Consider the following 15589-nt stretch of genomic DNA (forward strand, 5'->3'; position numbering starts at 1 on the left):
TTCATTATTAAGTTTTGTTTTGTTATAATTTAAATTTCTCTTGAAGTATTTTCTAGTGTCCCTTGTGCTGTTTTATTTGACCCACTGATCATTTAGTAGTATATTGTTTGATTTCTGCATATTTATTAATTACCCAAATTTTCTTCTGCTATTATTCTCTAATTTCATGTTATTGTGGCCAGGTAACATGTTTTATATGATTTCAGTTCTTTCAAATTTATTGAAACTTGTTTTATAGCCTAACATTCCTGGAGAATTTTTCATATGCACTTGAAAAGAATATGTATTTTACTATTGTTGGGTGGAATGTTCTATAGATGTTGTTAGTTCTGGTTGATTTATATTGTTGTTTAGGTCTTCCATTTACTGGTTGATCTTCTGCCTGATTGTTCTGTTCATTGTTGAAAAATGAAGTATTGTTGTCTTCGAACCGTACACACATCCTGTTGGTTCTGTTTTCTCTAGAGAATCCTGACTAATACAGCATGAGAGTAAAAAACTCCTTGGGGCCAGAGTCCTAGGGGGCTCTCACAAGTTCATACACTGTATCTCTAGAAACTCAAGCAAATGCTTCAGCCTGAAAAACAGCTAAATATTGGTAGGGACAGTAAGTTTTATGGCATTTTAATTTGACCTAGTCCCATCTCCTGCTCTCTAGCTGCATAGTAGGCTTGATAGCCAACATGCCACAATCTCAGTGAAAACCAAAATTTTGGCAGGCACTGTCAGAGGTAAAATAAAGTTAGGGTTTCTTCAAAGACCATTCCCAGAAAATTGTAATTACTTGACTTGCTGGAGATTGCCTGGAAGTCCCCACTTTGAGTGAGAGCTTTCCCAGTGCAAAATCTTTGCCCTGGAGGGCATTTTTAAAAGGAATAATTGCAGGCAATTGTTAAACCTCATTGCAAACTGAAATAGTGGATAGCTGTTGAATTAAACAACAGACCAATCAAAAACCTTCAAAGAAAAAGCTGAGTGTGTCCACAGGGGGCTTTGAAAAGCTACCACATATTCCTGGGATTTTAGAAGACCACTCATATTTGTAGGACTGTGCGTATGTCCAAGGCTATGCACTTGATTAGAAAAGACAAGAAGGCCCTTAGCTTTCGATTCCAGCCTACCTTAAGGCTGTGTATAAACAAGAAGTTATGGCTTAGGCTAAGTATTGAAAGTGTACTCTCAACATACAGAGCTGCTCAGCAAACACTGGGAGACTTAATGGTTCTAAGGGTTTATAGAAATGTCTGTCCAATCATTACTTGATGACTCAGCTAACAGAATAGAGATATCAGTGATCACCCACAAAAAGGAATGTTGACTTTGCAGAACTAAGTCAGAAAATCACTATGCTAATAACTAGAATAAACAACAACAATAAACAGTAGAAATGGAGAAAAAAATGAATAGAAACTGTCCTTGAGGATCCTACACATTGGACTCACTAGACAAAGACCATAAATCAGTTATGTTAAATATAGTTATTCAAAGAATCAAAAGAAAGCATTTATAAAGAAATAAAGTGTTAGAATTATGTCGCATAAAATACAAAATTTCAGTCAAAAGTTATAAACTATTTTTTAAATAACCAAATAGAAATTCTGAAGTTGACAAGTACATATTCAGAAATGAAAATTTTTTGAAATGAAAAACTCCAGAAATGAAAAACTTATTAGAAGGACTCATTAGCACCCTACGAGCAGGCAGAAGAAAATATTGTTGGACTTGAAGACAAGTCAAATGAGATAATTCAGTGTGAGGAACAGAAAGAATAAAAATAATGAATACATATGGGTTTGTGGGATACCATTAAGCATGTCAACATAGCTGTAATAAGAATTCCAGAAAAAGAGGGAGAAAGGAAGGGACAGAAGGAATATTTGGAGAAATAATGGTCCTTGCCAAATTGAAGAAAATCATTATCTAAGGAGCTCAATAAACTCTTTAGTAGGATAAACTCAAACAGATCCACACTTGAGACTCATTACAAACCGTTAAGTCTGAAGCCAAAGATAAGCCTGGCATTGTGGCAAGTACCTGTAATCCCTAATACTCAGAAGGTTGAAGTGGGAGAGTCACTTGAGCCCAAGAGTTCAAGGCTACAGTGAGCTATGATTTCGCCACTGCATTTCAGCCTGGGTGACAGAGTTAGACCCTATATCTAGAAAAAAAGTGTTTTGAAAAAAGCCAAAGACAAAAAGAGAATCTTAAAAGCAGCAAGGAAGAAGGGATTCACACATAAATGTGTTCCTCAGTAAGATTTAAAAGTGGTTTAAATCAGAAACTGTGGAGTCCAAAAGGCAGTGTAATGATATATTCAATATACTGAAAAGAAAAGAACTCTCAACCATGAATATCCAGCAAAACTTTCAAAAATATAGAATAAATTAACATTCTCAAATAAAACCAGGTTTATCACTAGCAGATCTGCACTACAAGAAATACTAAAAGGATCCCTTTAGGATGAAGTGAAAGAACACTAGACAGTAGCTCAGTTTCACATGAAGAAATAAAGAGCAATGATAATGGTAACTAGGTAAATATAAAAGATAGGCTAAATACAGTTTTTGCCAGTAACTCTTTAGTTCTTATATCTGATTTAAGAGATGACCTCACGAAACAATAATTATAAATATTTGTTGGTGGGAACATATTATATAAAGATGTAATTTATGTAAAAATAGCAATTAAAAGGGGAGGGATTGTAAACATGTAAGAGCAAAGTTTCCATATCCCGCTGAAATTAAGTTGGTATCATCTAAACTTAGATTCTTCTGTATTAAGATGTTATTTGTAATCCTCATGGAAACTAGTAAGAAAATGTCTCAAAAATATAGTGTATAGGAAATTAAAAATGAACCCTGGAAAATATCTAACACAAAAGAAGGCAACAATGGAGAAATGAAAAAAAGACATAGAAAATAGCAAAATGGCAAATGTAAATCATATAGGTATGTAAACATACCTATAGGTAGTTCATGATATTTAAAAAATTAAACACTCCAATTAGGAGGTAGAATTTTGGAGACTGGATAAAAATCATGGTTCTACTATATTCTGTCTACAAGAGATGCACTTTAGATTCAAAGGCACAAATAAGTTCAGTGTAAAAGGAAATAGAAGCATACCATTCAACAGCATAAGAGAATTGCAGTGGCTACACAAATATTGGACAAATAGACTTTAAGAGAATTTTTTCTTCCTAAGTTTCTTACTAAAGACAAATAAAAATATTTTATAATGGCAACAGGGCCAAACCATCAGGAAGATATGACCATTACAAATATATATGCACTTAAAAGAGATCCAAAAAATATAAGGAAAAACTGATAGAATAGAAAGAAGAAATAGATATGCAATATAATAGAGACCTCAGTATCCCACATTCCCCAGTGGATAGGACAGACAGAAGATAAATAAGGAAATATTCCTTCCAGATATGTCACATCATATTAAAATTTCCACATGTCAACACAAAATTACAAGATATGCAACAAAGCAAGAAAGACCAATACATAGTTAATAGCTTATAATAAGGTGTGATCCTTGTTGCCTCCTTGTTTGTGAATAACTTGTCCTTTGAAAAAATAATCTATACAGGGACTCTTACAAAAGATGGGTCCTTGTATAGATTATTTTTTCAAAGGGCAATTTATATATATATGAATATAAATATATATGATTATATATAAATATATATAATTATATTTATACAGTATCACAAAATGTAGTCTGAAAATTTGAAAGGAATAACCTTTAGGCTAATCTGTTCCCTTTTGTTTCTCAGGTCTGAATTCCCCTATATGATATCCTTGATCTAGATGGGCATCATCACTCTACAGGAATAGTTTTAGTAGTTGTATTTTTACTCCCTTTAGGACAGCTATCCTTTTTATTTCATTTCTTTGCCAAGTCTTTCACAGTCACTACAGGCAATGACATTTTCTTTGATAATAGAGTAAATGCTCCACTTCATTGACTTCTCAGAATAGGTAAAAATAAGGAACATCCAATAATATGCCATTCAAGAAAAAGATCTAATAATAAGGAATGGCTGAAAATAAAAGGACAAATATATACCATTAAAGCACTAACTAAAAGAAAGTAGTTGTATCTATATGAATAGTAGACCAAAATAAGTTAAGGGAAAAAAAAGCAGTTATAGAAATAAAGGCTACTTCATAATGATAAAACCGAGAAACTATAACAATTCTAAATCTTGATGCATATTTTCTGTGATTTTGAAACAAGCTCTATTATTTATTGCACACATGTTTACACATAATGCTCTCTTCCTAGTTTCATGCCATCAGCAAATTTTTAAAATCATTTTTCTTCACAATGTGCATTCAGCTGATTTCTTACATAAAGTGAATGAACCCCTGTGCATTCAGCTGATTTCTTACATAAAGTGAATGAACCCCTTACTAATACTAATCCTTATTTGTGTTTACTAGTTTCTTTTGTTATCAGTTCTGTTTATTTCTCTTCTTGTTTGACTAAGGAACAGAAGGATATTGGCTAGTAGTTGAAAAAGGTATTTGGTATTAAATTATATACCATTACCACACATATGAACTTAACTGTGAATGATATAGTTAACAAAGCCATCTCTTCAGAATACTATTTCTTATGTCCTTGTATGTGTCTATTAGAAATTAAGAACAGGCTGCCCATACAAGGTGGGAGTAACCACATATTTTCATTCCAATTACCTTGCCTTTCATTTTTGCCTTTTCTGGCTTGTTGTTTTGGCTTTTCATTTTGCATTTTGGCTTTTGATTAATAAGTCTAAGCCATTTCATTTGTAAGTCATAGGTGCACGTTAGAATGCTTGTATCTACATAATTTTCTCAAATACTTATTCCTCAGAATGCAGGTACAATCTCTTGAGTTCATATAACAATGCATAAGATAATGTTAATTTACATATCATGACACAGGATTCATTCCTCTATTTTTATGGATTCAAGAGGTATCTACTGGATACCTAGTCTTTGATAAGCAATATTAGCAAGAACTATAATAAAACTGTATAGTTTTATTGAAAAGGATAGTAAATCCTCACTTAACCTTTTTTTCCCCCAAAGAAACACTAGCATTTAATTCCGTTTCTTATAAATTATAAGGGGAGGGGAAGAGCATTTTCTGAAGAAACATATGCATCATTTTGGGGACAATGAGACAATGAGTTAATGGAAATCTTTAAAATTTTTCAGAATGAGAGAGACCTAGAGAAAGATGATGAACTGGAACTGAAAAGAAGTCTTTTATATAGAGACTCTGCCTATGACAGTGACCCCGAGTACAGGTATGAATGAAATATATGTATATCCTTCTCATAGTTCTTATAAAAATAACCGTTTTATAATCTGCTGAATTTGTGGGAAATTTAGACTTGAAAGGATAATTAGTATTTATTTTTAACTGTAAATTCCTATTAAAATTTTAATGTTTGCATTACTGAAACTTGATCTGTAAAAACAAATATTGTCAATTATTGGTGATGCCTTTCATCCTACTTAAGATTTGTCTGCCCTGAAAACTCACATACTTCAGCATGTATATTTATTTTAATATAAAAAATAGTTCTTGTAATTTTAGACCATGAACCAACCTTTTTTAATAATTTGAGATCAATTTCTGTAATAGCAAATTCTGTTCTCGCCTAAAATTTGAGGAATATTAATAATAACATTTGTACATGTTTATATGAGCAAATTTCATCAAGATTTTTGACAGCTCTGTGTCAACTGACATAAATTTAATGCAGTATTAAAAAGTGTAAATTTTGGATTTATACAGCCAAAAGTTCTTTGAATTCTTGGATGCTATACCACTAGTTACTGTAATACGTAGCTTCCACCTTCTTGAGATTCCTGAGGAACAAACATAAGAAACAAAGCTCCAAAGAATGGAATATTTTTTAATTGCTTACTTGGGTTTTGCATTCAAATCTCTGATCTTTACTCTGGTAAGCTAGGCTAGACCATCTATGAACATGTGAGGACTTTTCCTTACGCCCCTTACACAGACTATAAGTGGGAGTGTGACTTCCTTTCTCAAAGTTATTGCCTCCCAAGCAAGAAGCAACCTAGGCCTCGCTTTAAAGTAATAATTTATTATAGGTAAATTTGGAGGTTAAGCAATCCAAAGAAGAAAAGAAAGATTCAGAGGGTACACACCCTGAGGAAGAGTATTTTTTTTTTTTACCCTTTGTTATTTTTCGTCAAAGGCATATTCCCTAAATTGTTACATGGATTAGCATCCCAATTTTGGGTGCTTAACCCATATAATTAATTCTAATTTGGGCAAGAAGTGAGAAGAATTGATACAGGAAAGAGCCTCATTTTCAAATTATCTAAGTTGTTTTTTAAAAATATAGATTTCCACTTTTTACCCCCATAGATGCTGGTTCTTATATATAAGTAAGACATGGAAATCTGCATTTTAAGAGATATCATGGGGCCAGGTGCAATGGCTCATGCCTGTAATCCCAGTGCTTTGGGAGGCCCCCGTGGGAGGATCACTTGAGGCCAAGAGTTTGAGAATAGCCTGGGCAACATAGCAAGACCCTGTCTCTACAAAATAAATACAATAAAATAAAAAATGAGGTATCATGGGCAATTCTAATGTAGGTAGATAAATACTACATTTTCAAAAGTGCTGCTGTCAATTTAAAGTTTGCCATAAACCCCAATATTGGTTCTTTTTTCAGCTCACCAAGCAGTGTTATTGATTAAGCTTTTGATCACCCTGAACAATTTGGTACCTCTCAAATGAGAGTTAAGCAGAGTGTCAGAAAAGTTCTGCTTACACATTTTTGAGATCACTTTATAATCTTTGCTGCTTCTCTTATATATATACTTGAATCAATTGGATGAAGTGGTCAGTCCTTCAAGACCTTTCAGGAGAGTATCTTTGATATTAGCTCTAGAAGCTATTGAAATGATTAGGATATTATTTTAGTTTTATCCTTGAGTAATATTATGTACTAGGCCAAGAAGTCCTCCCATTCTGCTTTCCATCTCAAAGATTAGAGGAACTACACTCAAAGTAATCACCTCCTTGCCAGCCTTGAGGTTTCTGTCAGCAGAAGTCAAGAGAGAGTTTGCAGTCTTGACTTACTATCAATCCTCTACAGATGCCGTTTGACACAGGCATCATGAAGAAGTTTGCATGAACCTCTGAAATGACTGAGTGAGGAGCTCAGCAAATCCTCTTGCCCCAAAGAAACAAACGGAACAGAATTGTCAAAAACAACAATTTAAGAACTCTTGGAATTGACCAAAAACATATAACAAATTGAGAAGCATTTATCAAGAAAATCTACTGGTTATACTACCTAAAAGAAAGGAAATCAGCATATTGAAGAAATATCAGCACTCTCATATTTATTGTAGCATTATTCACAATAACAAAACTATGAAATCAACCTAAGTGCCCATCAGTGGATGAACGGGTAAAGCAAATGTGGGAAATATACACAATGGAATATTATTCAGCTATAAAAAATGAAATCTTTTAATTAGCAACAACATGGATGGAACTAGAGGACATCATGTTAAGTGAAATAAGCCAGGCACAGAAAGACAAATATTACATGTTCTCACTCATCTGTGGCAGCTAAAAAAGTTGATCTCATGGAGGTGGAGAGTAGAATGGTGATTACCAGGGACTGGGAAGGGGAGGAGGGAATAGAGGGTGAAGAGAGATTGGTTAATGAGTAGAAAAATACAGTTATGAATAAGGGTTAAGTTCTAGAGTTTGATAGCCCAGTAGGGTGACCATAGTTAACAAAAATTTGTTGTATATTTCAAAATAGCTAGAAGAAAGATTTGGAGTGTTTCCAATACAAAGAAGTGATAAATGTTTGAGGTGATATCCCAATTACCATGATTTGATTCACTACATATTGTATGCAGGCATCAAAATATCATATGTGCCTTAGGAATATGTACAATTATTATATATCAATTTAAAAATTAACTTTAAAAATTTACTGAATATCAGTAAGAACAGTTAGAGTCTGTGACATTATAACCTGGAGGTTCCATCCCTATCTACCACTCGCCAGCTCCATGGCACAAAAGTTCTACTAGGGAAGTCACGTTGAAATCCTGGCAGCTTTGCTCCCAGAAATAACTAACTATATGGAGCAAAGCATGGGAAATTCCATTAACAGAAACAATAATGGTTTGTTGGCAAACAAGCAAGGGAGGACTGAAGTTTTAATACTACTTGGCAAACAAGCAGAGGAGGCCTGAAGTTTTAATACTGGTTGGGGCAGACAGTAAAGATCCCGAGAGAAGATAGCAACAGTTGGCTGGCCTTGATAAAGTTCTACTTATTCCTGGTTGAGTAGAAGATTATGTTTATGCATAAGGCTGTACATATGCATGAGAGATATTGGTGAAGGCCCTAATGAGCCACTAATTTATGACTGAATGTGAAGCCTTGTGAAGGCAGAAAGTAAAATCCAGGGCAGACTTATAAACTAGATAAACTTTGAATATATTATCAAAGCCACATACAGATCCATTGGCAAAATATGGAAGCCTTATAGGCTTACTGCCTCTGACTAGTCATTTGCTGGCTGCTAAGCTATGCTAACTCCGGGGTAGCCCCTGAGAAGCCAAGACAAGTACCACATGTTCTTCTTATTGCAAATAGGAGCTAAACAATGGGTACACATGGACATACAGAGAGGTATAGTAAACACTGGAGATTCTAAAAGGGGAGAAGGTGTGGAGATTCTAAAAGGCAGGATGGGGTTGAAAAAATACCTGTTGGTTAGTGTTCAGTATTGAACCATGAGTACACTAAAAGCTGGAAGCCCAGATTCGCCATTATGTAATATATCCATGTAACAAAACTGCCCTTGCACCCCCTAAATCTATAAAAATAAAATAGCAACAAATAAAAACTTAAAGAAACAAGAGACACAAGGAATTGGACAGTGTGAAGAAACAGTTCACAATATCAGTCCAGGCAAATCATTGAACAAAGAATCGAAAAGAATCCAGAGTTTCTGCAATCTCAACTAGATCTAAAACTTTGTTTTCTACAAAAACTTTGAGACATGTAAAGAAGAAAGTATGACCCATATACATGAAAAACGAATTACTGGAAACTAGATGTTACTCAAGTAATCTTTGCCCAGATCAATATCCTGAAGCATTTCCCCAATATTTTCTTCAATAGTTTCATCCTTTCAGGTCTCACATTTAAGTATTTAATCCATTTTAGTTTGATTTTTGTATATGGTGAGATATAGGCATTATTTTTATTTTTTTGCCTATGAATATCCAGTTTTCCCAGTACCATTTATTGAAAAGACTGTCCTTTCCCCAATGTATGTGCTTGGTGCCTTTGTCAAAAATGAGTTTACTGTAAATATGTGGATTTCTTCATTCTCTATTCTGTTCCATTAGTCTATTTGTCTGTTGTTATTCCAATACTATGCTATTTTGGTTACTATAGCGTCACAGTTTAATTTCAAGTCAGGTTATGTGATGCCTCCAACTTCGTTCTTTTTGCTCAGGATTGCTTTGGCTGTTCTAGTTTTTTTGTTTTTTTGTGGTTCCAAATACATTTTAGGATTTTTTTGTTATTATTTCTGTGTAGAATGTCATTAGTGTTTTGATAGAGATTGCACTGACCTAGATTGCTTTGGGTAGTATAGGCATTTTAACAATATTGATTCTTTCAATCCATGAACATGGAATATCTTTCCATTTTCTTGTGTTCTCCAGTTTCTTTCATCAGTATTTTATAGTTTTTGTCATAGCAGTCTTTCACTTTTCTGGCTTTTTTTTTTTCTTTTAGTATTGGAAATGGGATTGCTTTCTTGATCTCTTTTGCAGATTGTTTACTGTTGGAATATAGAAATGTTGATTATTGCATGTTAATTTTTTATTTTGCAACCTTACTAAATGTGTTTATTCATTTTAATTTTTTGGTGGAGTCTTTATGTTTTTCTAAATATAACATCATGTTTTCTGTGGAAGGGAATAATTTAACTTCTTGTTTTTCAGTTTGGATCCCCTTTATTTCTTTCACTTGCCTAATTGCTTTGGCTGGGACTTCCATTACTATGTTGAATATAGGTGGTGAAAGTGGGCATCTTTGTCCTGTTTCAGATCTTTTTCCCATTCAGTATAATATTAGCTGTGAATTTGTTGTATATGGCCCTTATCATTTTGAGGTATGTTCCTTCTATGCCCAGTTTATGGATGGGTTTTATTATGAGTGGATGTTGAATTGTATTGAATGCTTTTTCAGCACCCATTGAAATGATTATACATTTTTTTTGTTTTTGATTCTGTTGATATTATGTATCACATTTATTGATTTGCCCGTGATGAACCATCCTTGCATCCCTGGAATGAATACCATTTGATCATGGTGAATAATCTTTTTCATGTGTTTTGAATTCAATTTTCTAATATTCTGTTGAGGATTTTTGCATATGTTCATCAGGAATATTAGCCTGTAGTTTATTTTTGTTGTTATTTTGTCTGGTTTTGGTACCAGGGTAATGCTAGTCTTATAAAATAGGTTTTCTCATGTCTTTAATTTTTCGTTATATTTTGAGTAGACTTCTTGTTAGTTCTTCTTTAAATATTTGGTAGAATTCAGCAGTGAAGCCAGAGATCCAAGGCTTTTCTTTTATAGGAGACTTTTTATTACTGCTTCAATATTGTTATTCATTATTGGTCTGTTCAGGTTTTGTATTTGTTCATAGTGTAATCTTAGTTAGTAGGTTGTGTGTATCTGGAAAGAAACTTTACAATCTCTAACAGGCCTGGAAGGTCTAATCTATAAAAAGTATTTCATTGACCTTGAAGAAGGTCATTTTTTTTTTTTTTTTTTTGAGACAGAGTCTCGCTCTGTTGCCCAGGCTAGAGTGCAGTGGCGCAATCTCGGCTCACTGCAAGCTCCGCCTCCTGGGTTCACGCCATTCTCCTGCCTCAGACTCTCCGAGTAGCTGGGACTACAGGCGCCTGCCAGCACGCCCGGCTAATTTTTTGTATTTTTAGTAGAGACAGGGTTTCACCATGGTCTCGATCTCCTGACCTCGTGATCCACCCGCCTCGGCCTCCCAAAGTGCTGGGATTACAAGCGTGAGCCACCACGCCGGGCCGGTCAATTATTTATATAAGAAAATAAATTCAACATTTTATCCATAAAAAATGTAATTCCAGAATTAAATGTTTATGTTAGTAAAATTATAACACTGATAACAGAAAAAGTGCTATTAATCCTTAAGAAACAGTTACCTTTTCTTTTCTATCTTCATCACAGCTAGCCCAGTCTTAGTCTATTTCATTAGCTTCCTATGGGCTTCCTCTCACTTACGTGCGTGCTCTCTTGCACGTGCTGGCTCTCTCTCTCTCTCTCCCACCTTCTTTTTTCCTTAAGACCCTCAAGGCTACAGTTGATCCCTTCACTTCAAACTCTTCTGCCTTGTTTCCATTTTCGACAAATGTTCATAGTTAGCCTAATTTTCTACTCCTTGAGGGCAATAGCAGCATGGCATGGTAGAAAGGGTCTTAGAGCACACACGTTGCCTTTTTCGTTTTGCCACTTACTAGCTGAGCAGTCTTAGGCAAGTCACTTAACTTCACTGAGTCTTAATTTCTATATCTACCAACTTCTATGTGTTGTAAGATGTATTCATAAAGTACCTAGTTTAGTGTCTCAGATTTAATAACGTCTGTGTTTAAATTTTAAAACAATCCTCTAAAACTAAAGTTAAGGAAGCTGAGACTCTGGATAGTTAAATAAATTGCCCAAGGTCTCACAGCTTATAAAGGACTGAGCTGGAATTCAGTTTCAGGTATGCCTGACTTTTAGCAACTATGCATTCTTTTTTTTTTTTTTTTTGAGATGGAGTTTTGCTCTTGTTGTCCAGGCTGGGGTACAATGGCATGCCCTCAGCTCACTGCAACCTCTGCCTCCCGGGTTCAAGTGATTCTCCTGCCTCAGCCTTCCGAGTAGCTGAGATTATAGGCAAGCGCCACCACGCCCAGCTAATTTTGTATTTTTTAGTAGATATGGGGTTTCTCCATGTTGGTCGGCTAGTCTCGAACTCCCGACCTCAGGTAATTTGCTTGTCTCAGCCTCTCAAAGTGCTGGGATTATAGGCGTGAGCCACTGTGCCTTGGGCTGTGTGTTCTTATACTGGCCATACCAGGCCAGTATAAGAACTGCTTTTATTATATTCTGCTTTTATTATGCTATACCTGTGTCTGTTCTCTGAATTCCTTTTTCACTCTAACACAAAATTTTCATTTTACTGTTTTATACCAGTTTTACACAGGTACCTCTGCTTCCGCTTTTAAAATGTCCCTCTTTGAAAGCACAGGCCTTACTGTGTTTTATTTTTCACAGCCCCAGCAGAGTATTAAATAGCCATAGAGTACTCAATAAATACTTGATTTACATAGCACTATCTCTAATTTTGTTTCATTATTGTTTTGAACCTTTTATATCCCTTTTTATAGCTCATGTCAGCAGCCACGTGGCACTTTCCATTTGGATGACGGTGAATACTGGTCCAACAGGGCAGTCTCTTGTAAGGGAAAATCCCACCGACCCATCGTTGAGAACAGCATGGACAAGATGTACAGGAACTTATACAAAAAGGCCTGTAGTTCTGCTTCACATACACATGAAAGCTTCTGAGACCATCCATGATAAACCTCATGAGTGTCCGTGTCAACTTCTCAATGAAAATGTTTGATGTGATCAATATCTGTATTCCTTTTTTTTAAAAAAATGAGATTATAACTAAGTACAATAGTTATACTTGAATAAGTTCATTACTTCAAATGGTAAATTATCATAGGCAAGCCTTTTAAAATAATTATTACAGAAGAGTCTGCTGTGTTGCAAACATTAGAGCCCTGTCACATCACAACTTCCAATATGTGACAAGCATATTCTGTTACATGTACATCTCATATTACATCTGCAAATCCAAGAATAGTTCCTTCTAGAAATGTTTTTTTTGCCTTACTCATCTTGCAATTTTCTTTTCATCTACTTAACTGGTTATCTTGCCTGTGTAAGATTTAATTAATATTGACTACCTTTTCTTGGTGATGAACAAAATGATATCCTATACAGAAATGAATTTCCCAAGGGTTTAAACCCTGTTTTCACTAACATTTTCTACTTTTTCCTTTTTCAGAACAGGCTATTATATTTCTTAGCTCATAGGCTTTCTTTTTAAAGACTATATGATCATTCACTCCTTTTTCTCTGGAAGAACTATCTAAGTTGCTTAAAATGCATAGCAGTTAGCTAGAAGTATCAGTGGCCACCATGGATGATCGAAAATTTGAATAACTAATTTTTAAAGATAAAATTCTTTGCATGATTTTTTTTCTAGGGCCATACCTTTTGGTGCAACCAGAATCAGAAAATGGCCTCTGTCAGTAAGCTTATAGAAACCTAAAAATAATAATGTAATTATATTGTAATTTGACTGCTTGGAATTTGTGTAAGTACCATATGGCCCAAGACACTATTATAGTATCCTCACTTTAAAAAAAAACACTTGGAACCACAATGAGAGTAAAATATTATAGCAGAACGCTTTGTGGTAGACACTGAAAATGTTGTTGATTGATGGATAGAATTAACTTCTCCTTCCCCACCCCAACACACACCTGTGAAGTCAATGATACTATGAAGATATAAAGAAATCAGCTACTTTATATTTAATAGAGAGTGAGGGGAGGGAAAGGAGAGAGTAGGAATAAGTGAACTGGGCTTATAGTCTTGAAGAGTTGACTAAAAGATAATATTTTCTCATTGACTCTGTTTTTTATTAATTTTACAGTTATGATTGAAAAAGAACAAAATGAACTTCCTTTAAAGTGAAATTAAAATGTGAAACTTGGTGACTTATTTTTGTAGTAGAACTTGTTAACATCATCTTAAGGGTGCTTTAGTATCACAGTCTGTGATGTATCAGAAAGGGCATTAGAGCTATCTCTATGAGCCCGGAGTCCTAGGCTTTAGTATCCCATGTCTGCCATTTTCTAGCTGAGTCTATTGAATTCTCAGATCCTTTGTTTCCTCAGCTATCAAATGATGAGAATGTAGTAGACCCCAAACTATGTTCTGTGGACTGAGATCACTGTTTTAGGAGATGATTGCAGGAATGTAGATATAAGTATGTAATTGGCCATCTAAGTTTAGGAAAATCTGTTTGCTACACACATACACACACACACACACACCTTTTAGAGAGTCATATGTAGGATTATAGAAGTAAAAAGAAATGATCTTAATGCTGGAATAGCACCTGTAAACTGGGGCTGTCTACAGCAAACTAGGATATATGGTCACCATGCTCATTGTGAACACTAGCCTGTTAGAGGCTTGAAGAAAATTCTGGTATAAATCTGTCTTACTCTGCATCTAGTAAAGAGCCTGGCATGTAATTGATGTTCGTTAAATATTTATTGAATTAACCCAGAATTTTCTAAACTAAATTTAGCATGTACCACTATTTGTTATTCTTGCCACCACCCCCCATTCCCCTAGCTCCTCACACTACCTGCCAATGTCATCCTAAGGTACATGTGGATACCTAGGTTGTGGAAATGCTGGACTACACAATTGCTGAGTTACTCTCTGGCTGTAGATTATATGATGAGGTATTTTACAATCAGCTTTTGAAGGTCAACATTGAATAATGCTCTTTTAAAGAAAATTATATCCTCATTGTTTTTCCGTGGGAAAAGAAATGAAAAATCTTTTAAGAGTTGCTGTTTGGTGAAAAGAACAAACATGACTTTCAAAGAAAATGTTTTACTATCACCAAAATCTCCTGAGTGAGTAAGTACCACAGAAATTACTTATTGCACCTGTATCTGCCATTGGCTGTCAAAAAGGCTGCAAAAAGTAGGGCTGAAAGAGAAACTTTAGAAACTAATATTCTGAAAGATGTTTCCTATGGATTAAGTTTAGTGTCTTTCTGAAAGTTGGGGGCAAATTCCCGTATACTAATAGCATCTTTGCTAAGTGTCTGATTATCTTCTATTCCCTAAGGAGGAAAGAGTGGTCCATGTTGCTGTAACTACTACTATGAGTGCTTATGCTGTTACTATTTTTAAAGAGTAAAACCTTTAAGTACTAATAGTTGTCTTTTCTCATTCACAGGAGCAGAAAGGTGCAGTTGTTTATACTCTTAGCCTTTTTTTTCCTGTATTTCCCACAAATCTAGAAATAATTATTGGAGTTAATATGAAAGATAAATAGGCTTTTCTTTTTACTTTTCAGTTTTTTTCTTTAAATCATAAAAAACCTGGGGATTTAGGAAAATGTCAAAATCAACAAAAAAAGATGAATCATTGGAATGAGACTCTTCCTTGGTTCTACTGGCTAGTTATATAATCTTATTTAAGTCATTTATGCTTCTTGGAGCTCAGTTTTTTCACCGATAAGGTGATAAAAGCGTTAATTTAGAATGATCCTTTGACATTTCATAATTGTACAATTAATATGTACGATCAGGAAGTCCTAGGCAGGCAGAGTTGTTTTCTGACTTCCAAAGATTAAGCCCCTGATTAAA

The 15589-nt window shown here is 34.6% G+C and overlaps 1 protein-coding gene across 8 annotated transcripts in view; it reads left to right on the forward strand.

Moving 5' to 3' along the window:
- SPATA6 (spermatogenesis associated 6) overlaps positions 1–15154 on the forward strand; it is a 124716-nt gene extending 109562 nt beyond the window's left edge. For all 8 annotated transcript variants that reach the window (XM_055254986.2, XM_063627509.1, XM_055254989.2 and 5 more), the window contains 2 exons: positions 5217–5308; positions 12507–15154. In XM_055254986.2, the coding sequence (XP_055110961.1) occupies positions 5217–5308; positions 12507–12687 (273 nt within the window). In that variant the 3' untranslated portion in view covers positions 12688–15154. The remainder of the gene's footprint in view (positions 1–5216; positions 5309–12506) is intronic.
- Positions 15155–15589: the final 435 nt, after the last annotated feature.

The sequence above is a fragment of the Symphalangus syndactylus genome, chromosome 12 (assembly GCF_028878055.3).
Source record: "Symphalangus syndactylus isolate Jambi chromosome 12, NHGRI_mSymSyn1-v2.1_pri, whole genome shotgun sequence".
NCBI lineage: Eukaryota > Metazoa > Chordata > Mammalia > Primates > Hylobatidae > Symphalangus > Symphalangus syndactylus.